Below are 14,412 nucleotides of genomic sequence, written 5' to 3'. Positions count from 1 at the left end.
GGTGTCTGAACGTTGCACTGACGTCACAAATGTACCATCCATTCTAACAGTTTCATTGCAAATAAAAATAGTCACATGCAATGACTGAAAAAAATTACATTACCTCATGTCACATAGAAAGTAAGCGAAAAGTTCCATCATTTAGAAATAAGTACTCTTCAGAGATTTGTCTCTCTTTTTTCTTTTTTTTCCCTTTTTTTTAAAGTCCTAGACATTCTTTCAACAGCGTTGTTGGTCTCATTTGGGTTGTAAACATTAGTTACAGTGCTGAGCTTCTTTCAGCTCAAGCTCTCAAGAGAATTGGTCAATCAATACTATCAATCAACTGATGGAGAGGAATTGGTCAGTAGTCAATCAAACAAGGACTTTATCAGAGGAGGACATGATCGTCTTTGGGCTCAGTTAGGGGCAACAGGACACCAGTGAGAGACTGGAGAACAGACTAAACAGTAGATCTATATAAGACACCCTGAGAATCACAACTACATCTCTTTCATCTGTCATCCTTTCCTCCTATCCTCTCTCTTCCTCTATCTCTTCTTCTACGGAGCGATCATAGTCAGGTGGGCGTGGCCTCATCAGTTGAGAAAGATGGCTGGTTGGTAGGTTGTTTTGTTGTGGCGGAAGCCGGTTGCCATGCAACTGGCTCCTCTGTGGTTGGCATGGAGACAGGTTAAGGTGGATTCTGACCTGGTAAGGTAGTATGCAGCACGTACAGTAGTATGAACAGTAGAAATGTAATATGCAGTTCTGGGGAAAACAAACTAAATTTCATTAAATGACGCTGAAGAAATTAAACGGAACAAGTCCACCTCAGGCTGATTAACGGGTCAGTTCATCCAAGCTATCCAAGAAATAGTTTCTTACTTAGAGGTACAGTTCTTCTCAAAATCAAATTGACATTTTGGTCCATAGAGTTATTTATCCATCTCGATTTATTTGGTGTAAGCTGCCCAATTTTGAGATACCAGCTTTTCGGTGTAATAAAACTATACGGCACCCGGGCTGTGGTGATCAAGGAACCAAGAAATATGATTGGATGACACCACAGCAGTAACTACTGAAGCCTGTTTGAGTCGCTGATTTATTTATTTTTGCAAGGCTGGGTTATCATCTCAACATTTCAAGTTATGTACCTCAAAATTTCAATGTTATAAATCCAAATGTGTACTTGTCGAGTGCTATTTTCTTAGAGTTTGAAAAGAAAACTAAAAGACAAACAAAAATTATCTTTATTATCTTTGATGTAATTTTTATTTCGCTTCTATGGAACTATATCTGCTACTAAAAGGAAACATGTAGCTAACCATCATCACAGCTCAGCTGTCTTGTCACAGGTAGATGCACGTTTCCTTCCACAGTTAGCAGGTGTAGTTTGGCAGAGAGAAAATACTTTCTACATAAAATTATTCACAAGGAGTTTCTTGTATAACAGAGAAGGACATTGCTGTTATTTGGTAAATGTAGCCTATCTCCTTCATTATTATTTAAGAGAAATCTGACTTCTGTACAGCTAAAATCTCCCAAACTGTTCAAGTCACATTCAAATTTTTTTAGATGGTTAGACAGCACCTGTCTTTTTGACTCACGTGGTGTTTCGACTTATCAGTCCCAGAAACTACAGCAAAGCTGTTTGCAGCGAGGGCTGTGGTTTCCTCAGAAATATATGCACACAAATGTGAATTAAATTTACATATGCATTTTTAATGCTGTGAGCACCACCACGGACTTAACTCCATTCACCTCCAGCGTTTTGGAGCATAAATTATTGACAGATATTGCACTTGTTTGGCAAACATTAAATATGGGTGAACTGATCCTTTCAAAGTTAAACAACCTGAGGGACACTTGCCTTGATTTAAGAAGCGCTTAGTAATAATCTCAAAGGTGAAAACACCTCGAATGAACGAAAGCAAGCGTATTTATCCCCAGATCTGTCAGCATGTAACAGTAGATTGTGACAGTAGTATGTTATCAATGGAGAACATCACATGGGGCTGACGTGGTGTGCAGCAAAGGATGGCGCAGGGGGAAGGCGGTAGTGGTGGACAGTGATTGGTTGATTTGGTTGGTCAGGTGACTGAAGGGGTTATGGACAGTCGAGTTGAGTCAGATCACATGATGAGGGTTTGCAGCTATAACGTCAGGAGGTTCCATCAGGAAGTATGGAAGCCTGACAAGTTTTAGCTTTTGGTGGACACTGGACACAACACCCACCCCGAACCCCCCCCCTCACAGACCCAACAATCGCACACACACACATCCACGCAGACGCACGCAGATTCACACGTGTGAGCAGACAGACACGCAAGATACAAGCACACGTGCACCATATTTTGCATAGACACACAAATAAACACAGGTTCGTTAACTTACACACATTCACGACACATGCTGCTCACACACACACCCTCGCACGCGCGCACCTCGATTCGCCCAAACACACATTCGGTCCCCACCCTCAGACTTGCGATGTGTTACTGTGATGATGCAGAGTGTGGTGGAAGGTGAAGAATAAGACAACGGAAGACAGGTGATGCTAAAATGAACATTTATAATGACTGCTGTTGCTGTCGCAAAATAAGAATCCTTAAAAAAAGACCTCATATATATTAGCACTAGATTGCCCACTTCACTGGTAATCCACAAGTCAAGAAACACAACTCACTAGGTTTTTTTCTCTTTACAAACACAATGCTACAATTACATTAAATATTCAGTAATCTTTAAGTCAGTTAATGAATGTTGTTAAAAGCAACCACTAAATACTAAAAATAAAAACAAAACAATTATAATATTAATTCACCTTTTTCCAGTCGTTCCCTTTTTCTCGTTGTGTTGTTATTTATTAATAGTATAATAATAATAGTCTGAGAAATAAATAGCTCATGTGGTGTTCTCAGGGCAATGGGGCAGGCAGCATAAATCAAGAGTGGAGCTCAGAGCAATGCAATGAAATGGTGGAGTCTAATCTCACACAGTCACTTTAATAGTTTCAACATGTCTTTGATGTGGAGGCGAAATATGGAGATATGATACAAGTTTGGTTCTGCAGGCAGCGGAGTGGTTGAGCGGCACCTGCAGAGGTTAATCATCTCTAAACTATCCTTCTATGTTATGTAAACTAGGACTGTATTGCACAAAAGTTAGCAGCTCATCTTCCTCATTTTGTAGCCCGGGAGGAGCTTAATTTCTTCTTCTTTTGTTTTTCAATTATCCATCTCCGCCTCCCTGTTTTTGTTTTTTGTTTTTCCTCCTTCCTCCGACTTGGAGGAGCTGAGTCGAGCCGTCTTCCATGATGATATGTCTCTAACATGACCAAGCGTTTTCAATCACTATGGCTTGATGATTAAAAAGATACTAGTGCCACTACAACTCACTGTTAAGAAACATCAACAAATGTACAAAAGCAAGCCTACATTGAGAATGGCTCGGACTATTTCTCAAGATTAGTATTATTATTTGATGAGCACACTTATCTAAAAAGTTTGCTAGCCGACATGAACGCTAAACAGCGAATACAGTAGGTAAATCAACACTAATAACAACAGCACAGGTTAACACAGTAGAACTAGCATAGCCGATTATACAGGCAGACCTAAGTATTGGATACAGAGGATGAAAAGTGTTACGATCGTCTACCGCGTCCACTAGTTTCTCTTTATGCTGCCCGCCCCTTTCTGCTCAACACTTCTCTCTTTACACCTCGGCAAAAAAATCTGACAAAAATATTTACAATGAGAGAGAAAAAAAATGAAATTGTGGAGAAACAATTGTTTAGTGTTTTATCCTTTTTTTGTTTGTCTGCATTTTTTAAAATATTTTTTTCTTCCTTTCATATGTTTGTTTTTTTTGTTCTTTTTTTGACTTATAGCTCAGAGAACTGTCCCCAATGGTGAGCAACAAACAAACAAACAAAAAAATCCAATCATATCAGCTAGCATTGCACAGTCTCAGAGAGGTTTTGGGGATGGAATGGAGAGTTATCGTCCAAACAGTTGGATGAACACAGAAGGGGGGTAGGAGGAGGAGGAAGAAGGTCAATAAAGTTCATGAGGGGGTGAAAGTTCAAAAAGTTCAAGAAGACAGAGGATGGCTGCGCAGCTGACGGTGCGTAAACACTCCCCACACCACTGCACTGGGGGCGGTGCATGTGTCGGCGTGCGTGGTTTGGATGTTAAACAACAACAAAAAAAATCATCATTAGAAAATGGAGGTTTTTTTTAATCTTTCCCATCGAGAAAAATCAAATGGAGCGAGAGCGAGAGGGGTTATAGAGAGAGAGAGAGAAAGGTGGGGTGGGGGTATAGAAAGAAGGGGGAGGTGAGGAGAGTGAAAGGTGCCCCCAACACTATGGCACACAATCAATGAAGTCCCACAGGCTGAAGAAATGACAGAATTAGGAAAGCAGCTGGCATGAGCGGTAGGGCTTTTTTTTTAAGGTAGGTTGAGAGGCAGGACAGTAGGTAGGTAGCCAACCTGCAGAAGGGTTAATCCTTGTCGGGTTTAGCTCTGTGGGGGTGGTGAGGAGGAGGAGGAGGAGGAGGAGGTGGTGGTGGTGGGGGGCAAGGTGCTGTTCAGTTGAGGCGTCATGAGCGACATCATGTTATGAGGGCGGAGCATGCTGGCTTCATGGGTGCTTCCAGGATGGATGTCCGACACACAAGAACAACTCAAAGAAACGCTTGGAATGGTAGTAGTAGTTGTTGTTGTTGTCTTTTTTTTTTTGTTTTGTTTTGCTTATTTTTCCTCTCTGTTCTATTTTGGCACTCGAGAGAAGAGACTCGTGGGAGGCGGAGGAGGAAAGTGTGTGTATGTTTGGGCGAGGAGGAGGAGTGGGCAGTGAAAGTGCAAAAAAAGAGGGCATGGAGGATATTGTGTTTGTGTGTGTGGGTGTATGTGTGTGTGTGTGTGTGTGTGTGTGTGTGTGTGTGTGTGTGTGTGTGTGTGTAAGGGGGTGGGGGTGGAGTAGGGTAAACAGGCTACATACAGAAAATGGCATTTTGTTAAAACTGGTTTGGGTTAGAGCATACAGTACAAATCAAAACCAGGAAAAAAAATAAACAGAGAAACGAGAGAAGGAACAGAAAAACAGTGATATGACAAATGCAGTCTACAGTTGCTGGTGCTTCGATGGGGCCCGAGTTGGGGGAGGAAGAAGGGTGGAAAAGGGGGGTGGGGAGCGGGGTCCCAAAAGATGTCTTAGATGTTGTTTTGAAAAGGTGGTGGGTGTGGGTGAGAGTGGGTTTGTGGAGGTAGGCGTGGCGGTGGAGGGTAGGCGGGGGGCAGAAAACAAGAGCTGCGGACTATGTCGGAGAGCCACACACCCACTGAGAAGCAATGAGGTCACCTGGCGAGCAGGTTAGAATTGAGTTTGCATTCCTCTACACGTTACAGTAAAAACAAAAGCCAACAAAAATAAGACATGAATAAAACATGGCTAGCCGGCTACGCCGCAACACAGACACCACGGAGCGGGCCTAAAGCAGACAAACTCAGAGGGCGGGAGAGAGAGAGGAGCATGCACATCTAAATACAATGCTGAATGAACACCTACAGTAAGGCTACCATCTACAGTAGTCTCGCACACTGACCCCCACCTCAGCTCGGCGTGCCATGCACTGTAACAGCAGAAGGTTTAGTGCAAACGTGTCACTGAGGAGCAATAATGGAAATCCCGATCGTTTCCCCATCTCAGTTAGTTTTGTGAGCAGCGGGCCACTTCCCATGACAACATCTGTCAGTATACAAAGCATGACCGCACTGCAAATCCGGAGAGAGACTTTGGCAAAAAAAACAAATAAATTTGACACCGAAGCCAATGGCATCTAATTAAACTGAACTGGGAAACTTAGGACAGAGAGAGACAGAGAGAGAGGGGAGGAGGGGGATCAGGATTCAAAACCCACACTGGCAATGTTCAGTGCTGTTTTTTCTCTCTCTCCCCGAGATCAGAGCCTTGGATTGCATGTTAAGGGAGTGAAAACACAATCTGTCCAAATTCTGCAGCGAGTCACCCGAGGGAGGCAGGCGGTGCAGCACACAGCATAGTGTGTCTGTGCGTTATTTTGGATTTAAAAGTAAGGGAGGGGAGCTTTCACCTCTTTCTCACACGCTGTCTCTCTTTACGAGTCTCTCGCGACCACGAGGGGCGGGACCAGAGATGCTCCATGTCATATTTGAGGTCAATAAGGTGCAATTCAATGACAAGACAAGCCAGAGCTCAGAGCGTGGGGGCTCAAAGGACAGACAACATATTAATACTGAGAGCCTGACAGAGTGCGTCGAGGGGTTAGTAAGGTTAGATTACAGAGACACACTAAAACACATGTAAGCCTCTACTGCACGCCAGTGGTCAGAAGAGTGATATGCAAACTTATGGAGAGGTGAGTACATTCATGGACAATCTCAGTCTATTATTTGAAAATAAATCCAGATTTTTTTTTTCTTCAAAAAATTGTTCGAAAGTTAAGTAGGAACTGAGAAGCGTTTAGTCCAAGCTCGCTCAACAAGTAGCAAAATAGTCTTAGGTTTGTTCGAGAGTTTTGTTCGTATCCCTCTGAGGAAGGTTAGACAGCTTAGCGACAAAATACTCACTCGGTCGTGACATCGAAATCAAACATTGTCTTCACCTGCAGCAGGTGGACCGGGACTTGACGCGACTGCATCGAAAAACAACGAACATCTGAACGCGTGTAAAACAATACCAAAATGCTCTACCCTTATCGGCATGCAAAGATTTGTCTCCGAAAAATGAACAACACACACTTCCTAAATGGTTTTTCTTTTTTTTGTTTCTTTGATTTTTTTTTTTTTTTTGTCCACGCTTCACTTTGATATCATGCAATATAGACGTGCAAAAAAGATAACATCTATTTCCACAAAATACATCTTCATCGTAACTATAAAAGGCTGTGTTTAAGAATGCTATCTAGTCACATTTTTTTTTTAGCATTATTATGCTAACCTATCACTATATTGATACTCTAGCCCCAGAGTCATAGTGCTGTTGCATCCTGGGAAGAGTAGTTCCCAGAGGACAGGCTAACACTTGGCTAACATGGCGGTCCCTCGTCTTGTGGCAGGAGTGAAGAGGGATTGAACAAACTGCTATACTGAAGCGCTTTGTCTGTTAGTGTACCTAGTTCTCAAAAACTGACCCCCTTCCTATGTATTGATTTATAAATATGGTTCATTTGGCACTTTTCACATTTTCTTAATATAAAAGTATGTCTCCTCTTACCTAATGTGATTTAAATCAACACATTTACAGTTCTGTTTTGGCACAGGTTTTACTTGTTCAGGTTAAAATTATGCTCTTATTAACTTATTGTCAGCTTATAACAGAGCGTGTATTACACTGCTTGCAACTAGCCTCTCCAGATAAAGGACAGATTTCGATATGTTTTTACCTTGTATTTTTTTTCTTGTTATTATTATTAAATAGCAGCATCTTCCACAAATTGAAAAAGAAAATTACTCGTGTAAACCTATTCAACATCTACGGGTAAATCCAAAAGCTCCTACGGCACACGGAGGATAAGGGACGGGACGACACAACATGTATTGCTTCTAGTACTTGTCACATTTTATCTCAATCCCCTAATGTTATGATAACTAAAGAGATTAGCTGCTGTGTAAAAGACAGTCATCCTAAGGTTTAATTAATAAGATAAAAAAGAATTAAAGAATTAAATCAAATGGCACCTATATAAGAAATTTCAGTGCAGTTTTGCCACTGTAAACATACTGTGTTGCATGCACGCTTTCCAAAGCAGGGGGAGGAAACACAGCCACATGACTTTTAATTCATTAGCATTCAAAATCTTAATTTAAATTACCTGAGTAATTATTGTTTCCGCTAAACAACTACATGAGACAAATTGCTTGTTTTGTCTGACCAACAAACCTAAAATTATTTTCCAAAATTGCTCAATAGATATTAAGTCCATAAATGAGTCTACCTGCAGAAAAAAGGCAAATCTTACTCTAAATAAAATGGAAATCAGCCTACTGAATGCATTCAGCACAGTATATTTCCATAGCAGAGCAAAAGCACACTGGCTTCCTGTGATCTTTTATGAGGTTTTGCAATAAAATCCAGTCAAACCCTATCAAAGAGAAATTATTCCCTCAAAATATGTGTGTGTTTGTGCAATGTTTTCCAAGCTAGTAATGCATCTCGTCACTGTTATGAAGTGCAAACTACAAATAAGAGTGTTTATGCACTGTGCCCTGCCAGCTATGACTTCCTCTTCGGGCGTGGTTATTTTCTGATGGTGTCGCATTTGGTGGCCCGAGCCTCAGCTGCCCGAGGAGGCAAAGAGAGAAGAGACTCAATCTGTGGTGTTTGTCGGGGCAAGCAGCAGACATGCATTGATCGGAACACCAGACATAGTCACCCATGGAGCGATGTGGTAGGAGGAGAGGGGGTGTCAGGATGGGAGTGCACTGGAAAACTGAGGACGGGTGGGAGGGTGAGGAGAGTGTGGATGGTGTTAGATGGGAGTAAAGAAGCCTCCTTACCAAGCTGTGGAGATAAACCCTCACTGGTGCTCCAACAGAGAGTGACACATTCAAAAGCACAGTGGAGGATTTTGGGTCGGATTGGTTTCAAAAGAATCAAAAGGTCTGTTTGTTTAGTCTTAGAGGTGTTCCCTCCCCTCACCAGGCTTTTAGGTCAATAAATCAAATGCACCCCCTCCTCATTTTTGGCCTTTTACATTCCGTCATACTTCAGCTACTGTTAGAATTAAATCTCTGTCCAGGGACTTGCCTGTTGGACGTGCAGTACGTGAGAAAGACACAGCTGCGATAGGATATTGAATTTAGAATTTGTTCCAGTCTCTTTAATCTACTACTGGACACCTAACACTCCCCAACATCCTGCCCCCTAAATTACGAAACACTTTTCCAAGATAACAGGTAAGTAGGATCTAATTGACCTCAATTGATTGATCCTCTTCATCGACCTAGTCTCTTTCACCTCCATCAATATTCAGATATGATGTGCATTTCCGGTGAAGTTCTTCATATGCATTCTACATATATTTCATATATGCGTGTTTTTTTCCCTGCCATACAAAAAACCATCCAGTCAACGATGCCATCTATAGCATACATCCCTGACCTCATAGGTCGAGAGAAACTCTCCCTCGCTTCACAGTGCATTAAGACAAAAAAAAATTCAGTGTACTCCGATTGTTAAAAAAAACAGAGAAAAATAACACGACACAAACAAAAACAACTCAACAACAGAAGAAACAACAGCATCTTCAGCAGCCTCCTGGGTCTACAGTGGGCAGTAAATCCGTTTCCGAGGGAGACCTACAGCTTGCCAGAGGCAGAAATGAGCTCAGCTCCCAGGACATATGTTAAAAATCTCTCATCTGCCCTTCATCTCATTGGCAGTTGGACGGATGCGTGATAAGAGCAAAGGTCAGTGAGCCTATTTATCTCCATTACTGATATGCACGCTGCCGTAAAAAAGCAAATCTATTAGCGAGGCTTGCAGATTCAGCAGTGGACCCCAGATAAACGACGTTCCTTTGTCATGTTTCAGTGTTACCTCCGACTAAATGTTTGCATTTCTCAGTAGTATCGTGTTAGTCTTAATTGCTCTCACTCTATCTAGTCTGTGGTTTGGGTTAATCCGAAGGGTTCGGGCGTCCACAGGCCGAGCAGCAGTTTATCCGAGAATCAGTTTCAGTTCAACTGGATTATTCATTTTAGTTACAACTTTACAATGCAGGCAAACTGCAACAGGGCATATAAACAGCAGTGATCTTTTGCAGCATGAGCTAGGAGCTAAGCATGATAACCAGGTAGGTTAATTTAGCTGCACTGCAGCCTGTGGTACGAGAGGTTTAGAGCTTTTCTTGCTAATCTAGAAGTCTTACTGCAGTCTGCATCATAGATATGGTGATTTCCCTTTTCTAGCACCAAATATGGCATCATAATGTTCTGTTTCAGTGTGAAAACGTGTGCGTGTCTGTGTGTGTTCCCTGTTCTGTTCTTTGACTGGATATATAAGGTGATCCTTCACTGTAATGATCCTAATGCCTGGGGTGGCTTTCTTACTGGACTTAAATAAGACATATATTACACTATGTGACATTACTATTCATCTTCAATCCACTTAAATTAAAACAAAAGAATCAAATCAAAAATAGTCTCATTTACATTCATGTCAACCTGAATTCACAGATTAAAAAAAAAAAACACAACTGAGCCTTATATGGGTGAACTCATTAATAAATAATGACGAAGGTAATGATTCCTATATCGACAATATAGTTAATAGAATTATTACAGCAGACTGCAAAAAATGCCATAGATCCTGTGTGTTTGCCGCAGCCTGCGCTGTATCGCTCTTGTCGTTTATGGGTTTTTCACTATGTGAGGTCATCGGCGTGCGCTTCGCCTTTCTATCTGAGACGTTAGAGCCACACGTGGGGGTGGGCGTCACATGCTGTAACACCCCTGCAGCGCTGCACTGCTTGTGGGATACATCACAGGTATGGGAAGGTGTGCAAAAGAAAAAAAAGTGCCCGGTTGATTCTCTTTCCCCGCACCTCTGCCCAATTTCACCTCACCCTTCATCTCCCAGACGAGGGGACGAGGAGGGAGGTACGATCATATGCGGGTGAAGTAATAGAAGGTGTCGGCGGTGGGGGAGGAGTCAAGGGCATTTCTTCTCTCGCACACCAGGCTGAGGTTTGCAGTCTTGTTTGTTATAAAACCCTTGTAAAAGGGAGAGGGGCGGGTCAGGGGAGCAAAAAGTGAGAGGGGCATTCAAGGGAGGTGGGGCGAGGGGTTTGGGGTAAATCTCCTAGAAGAAAAAACAAAAACCCTACTGGAGGGTGATGGGTGTGGCCTGCAGGGGGAGGGAGGGCTAAGGGTTGTTTCCGTATTGGGTTCGGGGGCGGTGGAGGGCTGAACCCTGTAAACCCCAACCCTCCGCCTTGCCGCACCCATGCCCTTCCCTCCATCCCCCCACTTCCTGTAGCCTCTCAGGCAGTCGGCCTGTCTACATGGCATTCAGCTCTGTCCACACAATACACAAACAAACAGACAGCTTAATTTACTAAACGAAACAAAACAAAACAATAAACAAAACAATAAAAAATCCCAAAAGGTCAAGACGTTAAGTAATAAAACCTTATTTACATTTTGCACATTTTTTTCTTGGTTTTTCAGCGTAATAACTCGCTCCTCTCCCTCCTCGTCTTCTCAGCACATTTTTGCTTTGCGTCAAAAAATTTTTTTTAATAGAGAATACTGAAAACACGCAGAAGAAAACGGTGCGAACGATTCCTTCCGACATTCTTGCTCTCCTCTCCTTTTTCCATTCTCACTTTTTTTTATACTCCTCCCCCAAGCCCCCACTCTTTTTTTTTTCCTCTTTTCCTCCTCGTTTCTCATCGGCTGTCAGGTTTAGCCCACCTTCTGTGGGTTGGTGGCGCGTACCCCCTGCTCGTAGGTGATTCGCTGGCTGATCAGGTACTGTGCAGCCTGTGTGGCGGCCTGGGAACCTGTGATGGTCACCTTCCTGTTCCGAGTTCCAGGAATGAACTCGCCCTTCTTGGAGATCTGGATCCTGGCGCCGGTCAGCTCCTGGTACTCCACTAGCGTCTTCCCTCCTTTCCCCAGAATGGCTCCCACTAGGTTTTCTGGCACAGCGATCTCAACCACTTCCTTTGCTCCTTCTGCTAGCTTCTCTGTGGCCAGTAGAGATGATGCCACAAGTGGTGAAGCAGCGCTTAAGTAACCATTGGTGGCCCCTGTAGCAGCAGCTAGGGATCCCAGAGAGAAGCCTCCAAGACTGGCTGCAGGGTGAGCAGCGCTGGTGGATGCATCGCTGGCATAGGATGCTAACAAATTAGCTGCAGCAGCTGCTGCTGGGTTTGCATTAGCCGCTACTGCGGCTAGAACCCCTGAAGCAGCAGCAGGGTTGAGCCCCAGGCCCAGAGAGTTGGTGTTGTAACCATAGCTGGCCAGAGTGTTGAGGGCAGAAGTGATGGCGAGCAAGTCGTTGCCTGATAGGCTGGACATAGTGGTTGGGAAGGCTCCAACCCCAGCCAGGCCTGCCTGGCCGAGCAGAGAAGAAGCCGTAGCCGCGGCAGCGGCTGCGGCAGCTGGCATGACCTCGGTTGAGTTGGCGTACGGTGAGCCGGTGGGGTTGGAGTTGGCGACTGGCCCTGTGATGTTGGAGTAGGAGATGTTGAGGCACGAGGAGCTCTGCGGGTCCTCCTGGATCTTCTGGACAATGATCTCCACTGCTTTCCGGTTCTGTTCGGGCTCGCCGCTGATCGTGACCACACGCTCCTGCAGGTTGATACCTTCTGGCTTCTGGGATAGCTGGACCCACGCCCCAGACTGTTCCATCACTGCCTTGACTGTAGCTCCGCCTTTACCAATGATCAATCCTGCTGTACTGTTGGGGACGATCAGCTTGGCCTGGTGGGAGGATGGGCAAAAAATTATATAGGTTATTACTTAGTTATCGAAGTTTTAAAGTACATTTACCCAGCAGAAATATAAGTGATAGATTTGTTTCTTTATTGATCAGGCAATTAATTCCGCTACAATCCCAAAGGGAAGTATAAAGTCAGTCTTTCTACACAAATGTGTTTATCAGTGTTACAGAGAAATGTTCCTGATCTTTTACACTGTTCATGTTCAGCAGAGAGGGAAACGAGGCGATGTCTCACCTGTGAAGTTACGATTACACATGCATGATAACATCCCATCTTGAATTCAGTGGAATTATAAAATGAAGACGACATTATACAACGGACGATGAAGGCTCCTGTTTGCGAGATGCAAAAGAGTGGGAGCTGTCTTTAGAGGTGTGCTTATAAAGGACGGGAGACAAAGAGATCCAAAGAAGAGATGAACTGAGACTGAACGATGTCTGAATACAGAGAGGAAGAAGGATAGTTTCTGATGCGCTGTGTTTGTGCGTGAATGTGTGTCAACAGTGTAAAGATGTCCTGAAAGGAGAAAGAGCTGACACAGCCACTGAATAATATGGACTGTGCAGGAGCAGATAATGAGTAAAGAGTGTTTTTCTTCTTTATTACTTTGGTACACAATAGCAAAAGAAGAGAAGAGACGCAATGCGAGTTGGTGAGAGAACAGGAGATGAAAAGTGGGAGGGAAGGATGGATGAGAGAGAGGGAGAGAGAGGGATTGCAAAGAGGCTACTTGTGTGGAAAAAAAATAACATTGACTCCCAGGGGTCAGCGTTGCCATGGAAACACAGCTCCAGCATTCAAAGGGTAGTGAAAGGGAGTGAGGCACACATATGTACACACTCTCCTCACACCCAAACACGGCGCAGCATATTTAACTTATATGCATACAGAAATGAACAGAACAGTAATGCTCGCCAGTCGATGAATGAACATAATGCACTTCATTTAGTCTTTCACAGTTAAAGGAGAATTGATTCACAGTGCATTTCTTAACAGCTGGAGCCCATTTCAGCCAGGACCACTATAGCCAAAAGATGATTGATTATTTTCATCTGCAGTACTTCATATCTGGCATTACGGCTTTGCTCTGGGACCTCCCTGTGCGTCCACAATCATAAAAAGAGAGCCAGAGGAAGAAAAAGCAGCAGCAAACCCCTTACTCACAGGCTGGAGCAGGAGTTAGTGATGACAGACACCACACTGAGGTGGGTTTCAAAGCAGCATGCAGGGTGCAATAACTGTAGGCTAACTAAAGTAATTTAATAGCCGCCTTGCATGTGAGAGTTGCAAACTGGAAGCAAGATATCAGCTGAAGCCACCAGCTGATGTGGGCCATCATTGAGATCTGTTGATCTGCTGGAATTGCAACTTCCCTCTTCTTCATGTTTTGCTGAATGAACAGATTAAAATAGTCGTAGGTGTTAATGTGAAATTTACGGGACACGCAGTGGTGGCAATTGCTCCACCCCTTCCACAAAAAACATTTAACTATGTGGCTGAAAGTTAGAACTGGTGGCAATTCTAACACCTATTCTTTATCTTTGTAAACATGTAGCTAAATGTATCTGATTTGGAATGGAACTCGTTCAAGTGCTCTGCTGGGAGGAGCCAGAGACGCTGAACATGTGGACAGTGCAGACTGAGCCACTAATGAAGCCGTTAATGCCTTATAGAGTTGAACAGCTGTAATAGGAGTCTAGCTTGCTGGGAGAAATCTGTTTTTAAATGTTATTTTGAGACAAAAGCAACACATTCTTTTTTTAAAGTTTCTATCTGCTGATTCGCTGCATAGTTTTTTTTTCTAGCTTTTTTATGCCGCTATCTTGATATTACAAGTATGACCTTTTAAGTTGGACATAGAGATTTAGTCTTGTATAACTCTCTTATGGTGTTACAGAGAAGCTTGCCAAGTAGTCAGACTAAAAGTGAACAC

At 43.3% G+C, this 14,412-nt stretch overlaps 2 protein-coding genes across 3 annotated transcripts in view; one reads left to right on the top strand and one right to left on the bottom strand.

Moving 5' to 3' along the window:
* Positions 1 to 14,412, top strand: part of polr1g (RNA polymerase I subunit G) — a 224,515-nt gene that overhangs the window by 32,973 nt on the left and 177,130 nt on the right. The gene's annotated exons all lie outside the window — the stretch shown is intronic.
* Positions 3,257 to 14,412, bottom strand: part of nova2 (NOVA alternative splicing regulator 2) — a 92,424-nt gene continuing 81,268 nt past the window's right edge. For both annotated transcript variants that reach the window (XM_085130944.1, XM_085130945.1), the window contains one exon: positions 3,257 to 12,459. In XM_085130944.1, coding sequence (XP_084987070.1) covers positions 11,437 to 12,459 — 1,023 coding nt within the window. In that variant the 3' untranslated portion in view covers positions 3,257 to 11,436. The remainder of the gene's footprint in view (positions 12,460 to 14,412) is intronic.

Source organism: Neolamprologus multifasciatus, chromosome 14 (genome assembly GCF_963576455.1).
Source record: "Neolamprologus multifasciatus chromosome 14, fNeoMul1.2, whole genome shotgun sequence".
Lineage (NCBI taxonomy): Eukaryota > Metazoa > Chordata > Actinopteri > Cichliformes > Cichlidae > Neolamprologus > Neolamprologus multifasciatus.
This window is presented reverse-complemented; position numbering and strand designations above follow the sequence as displayed.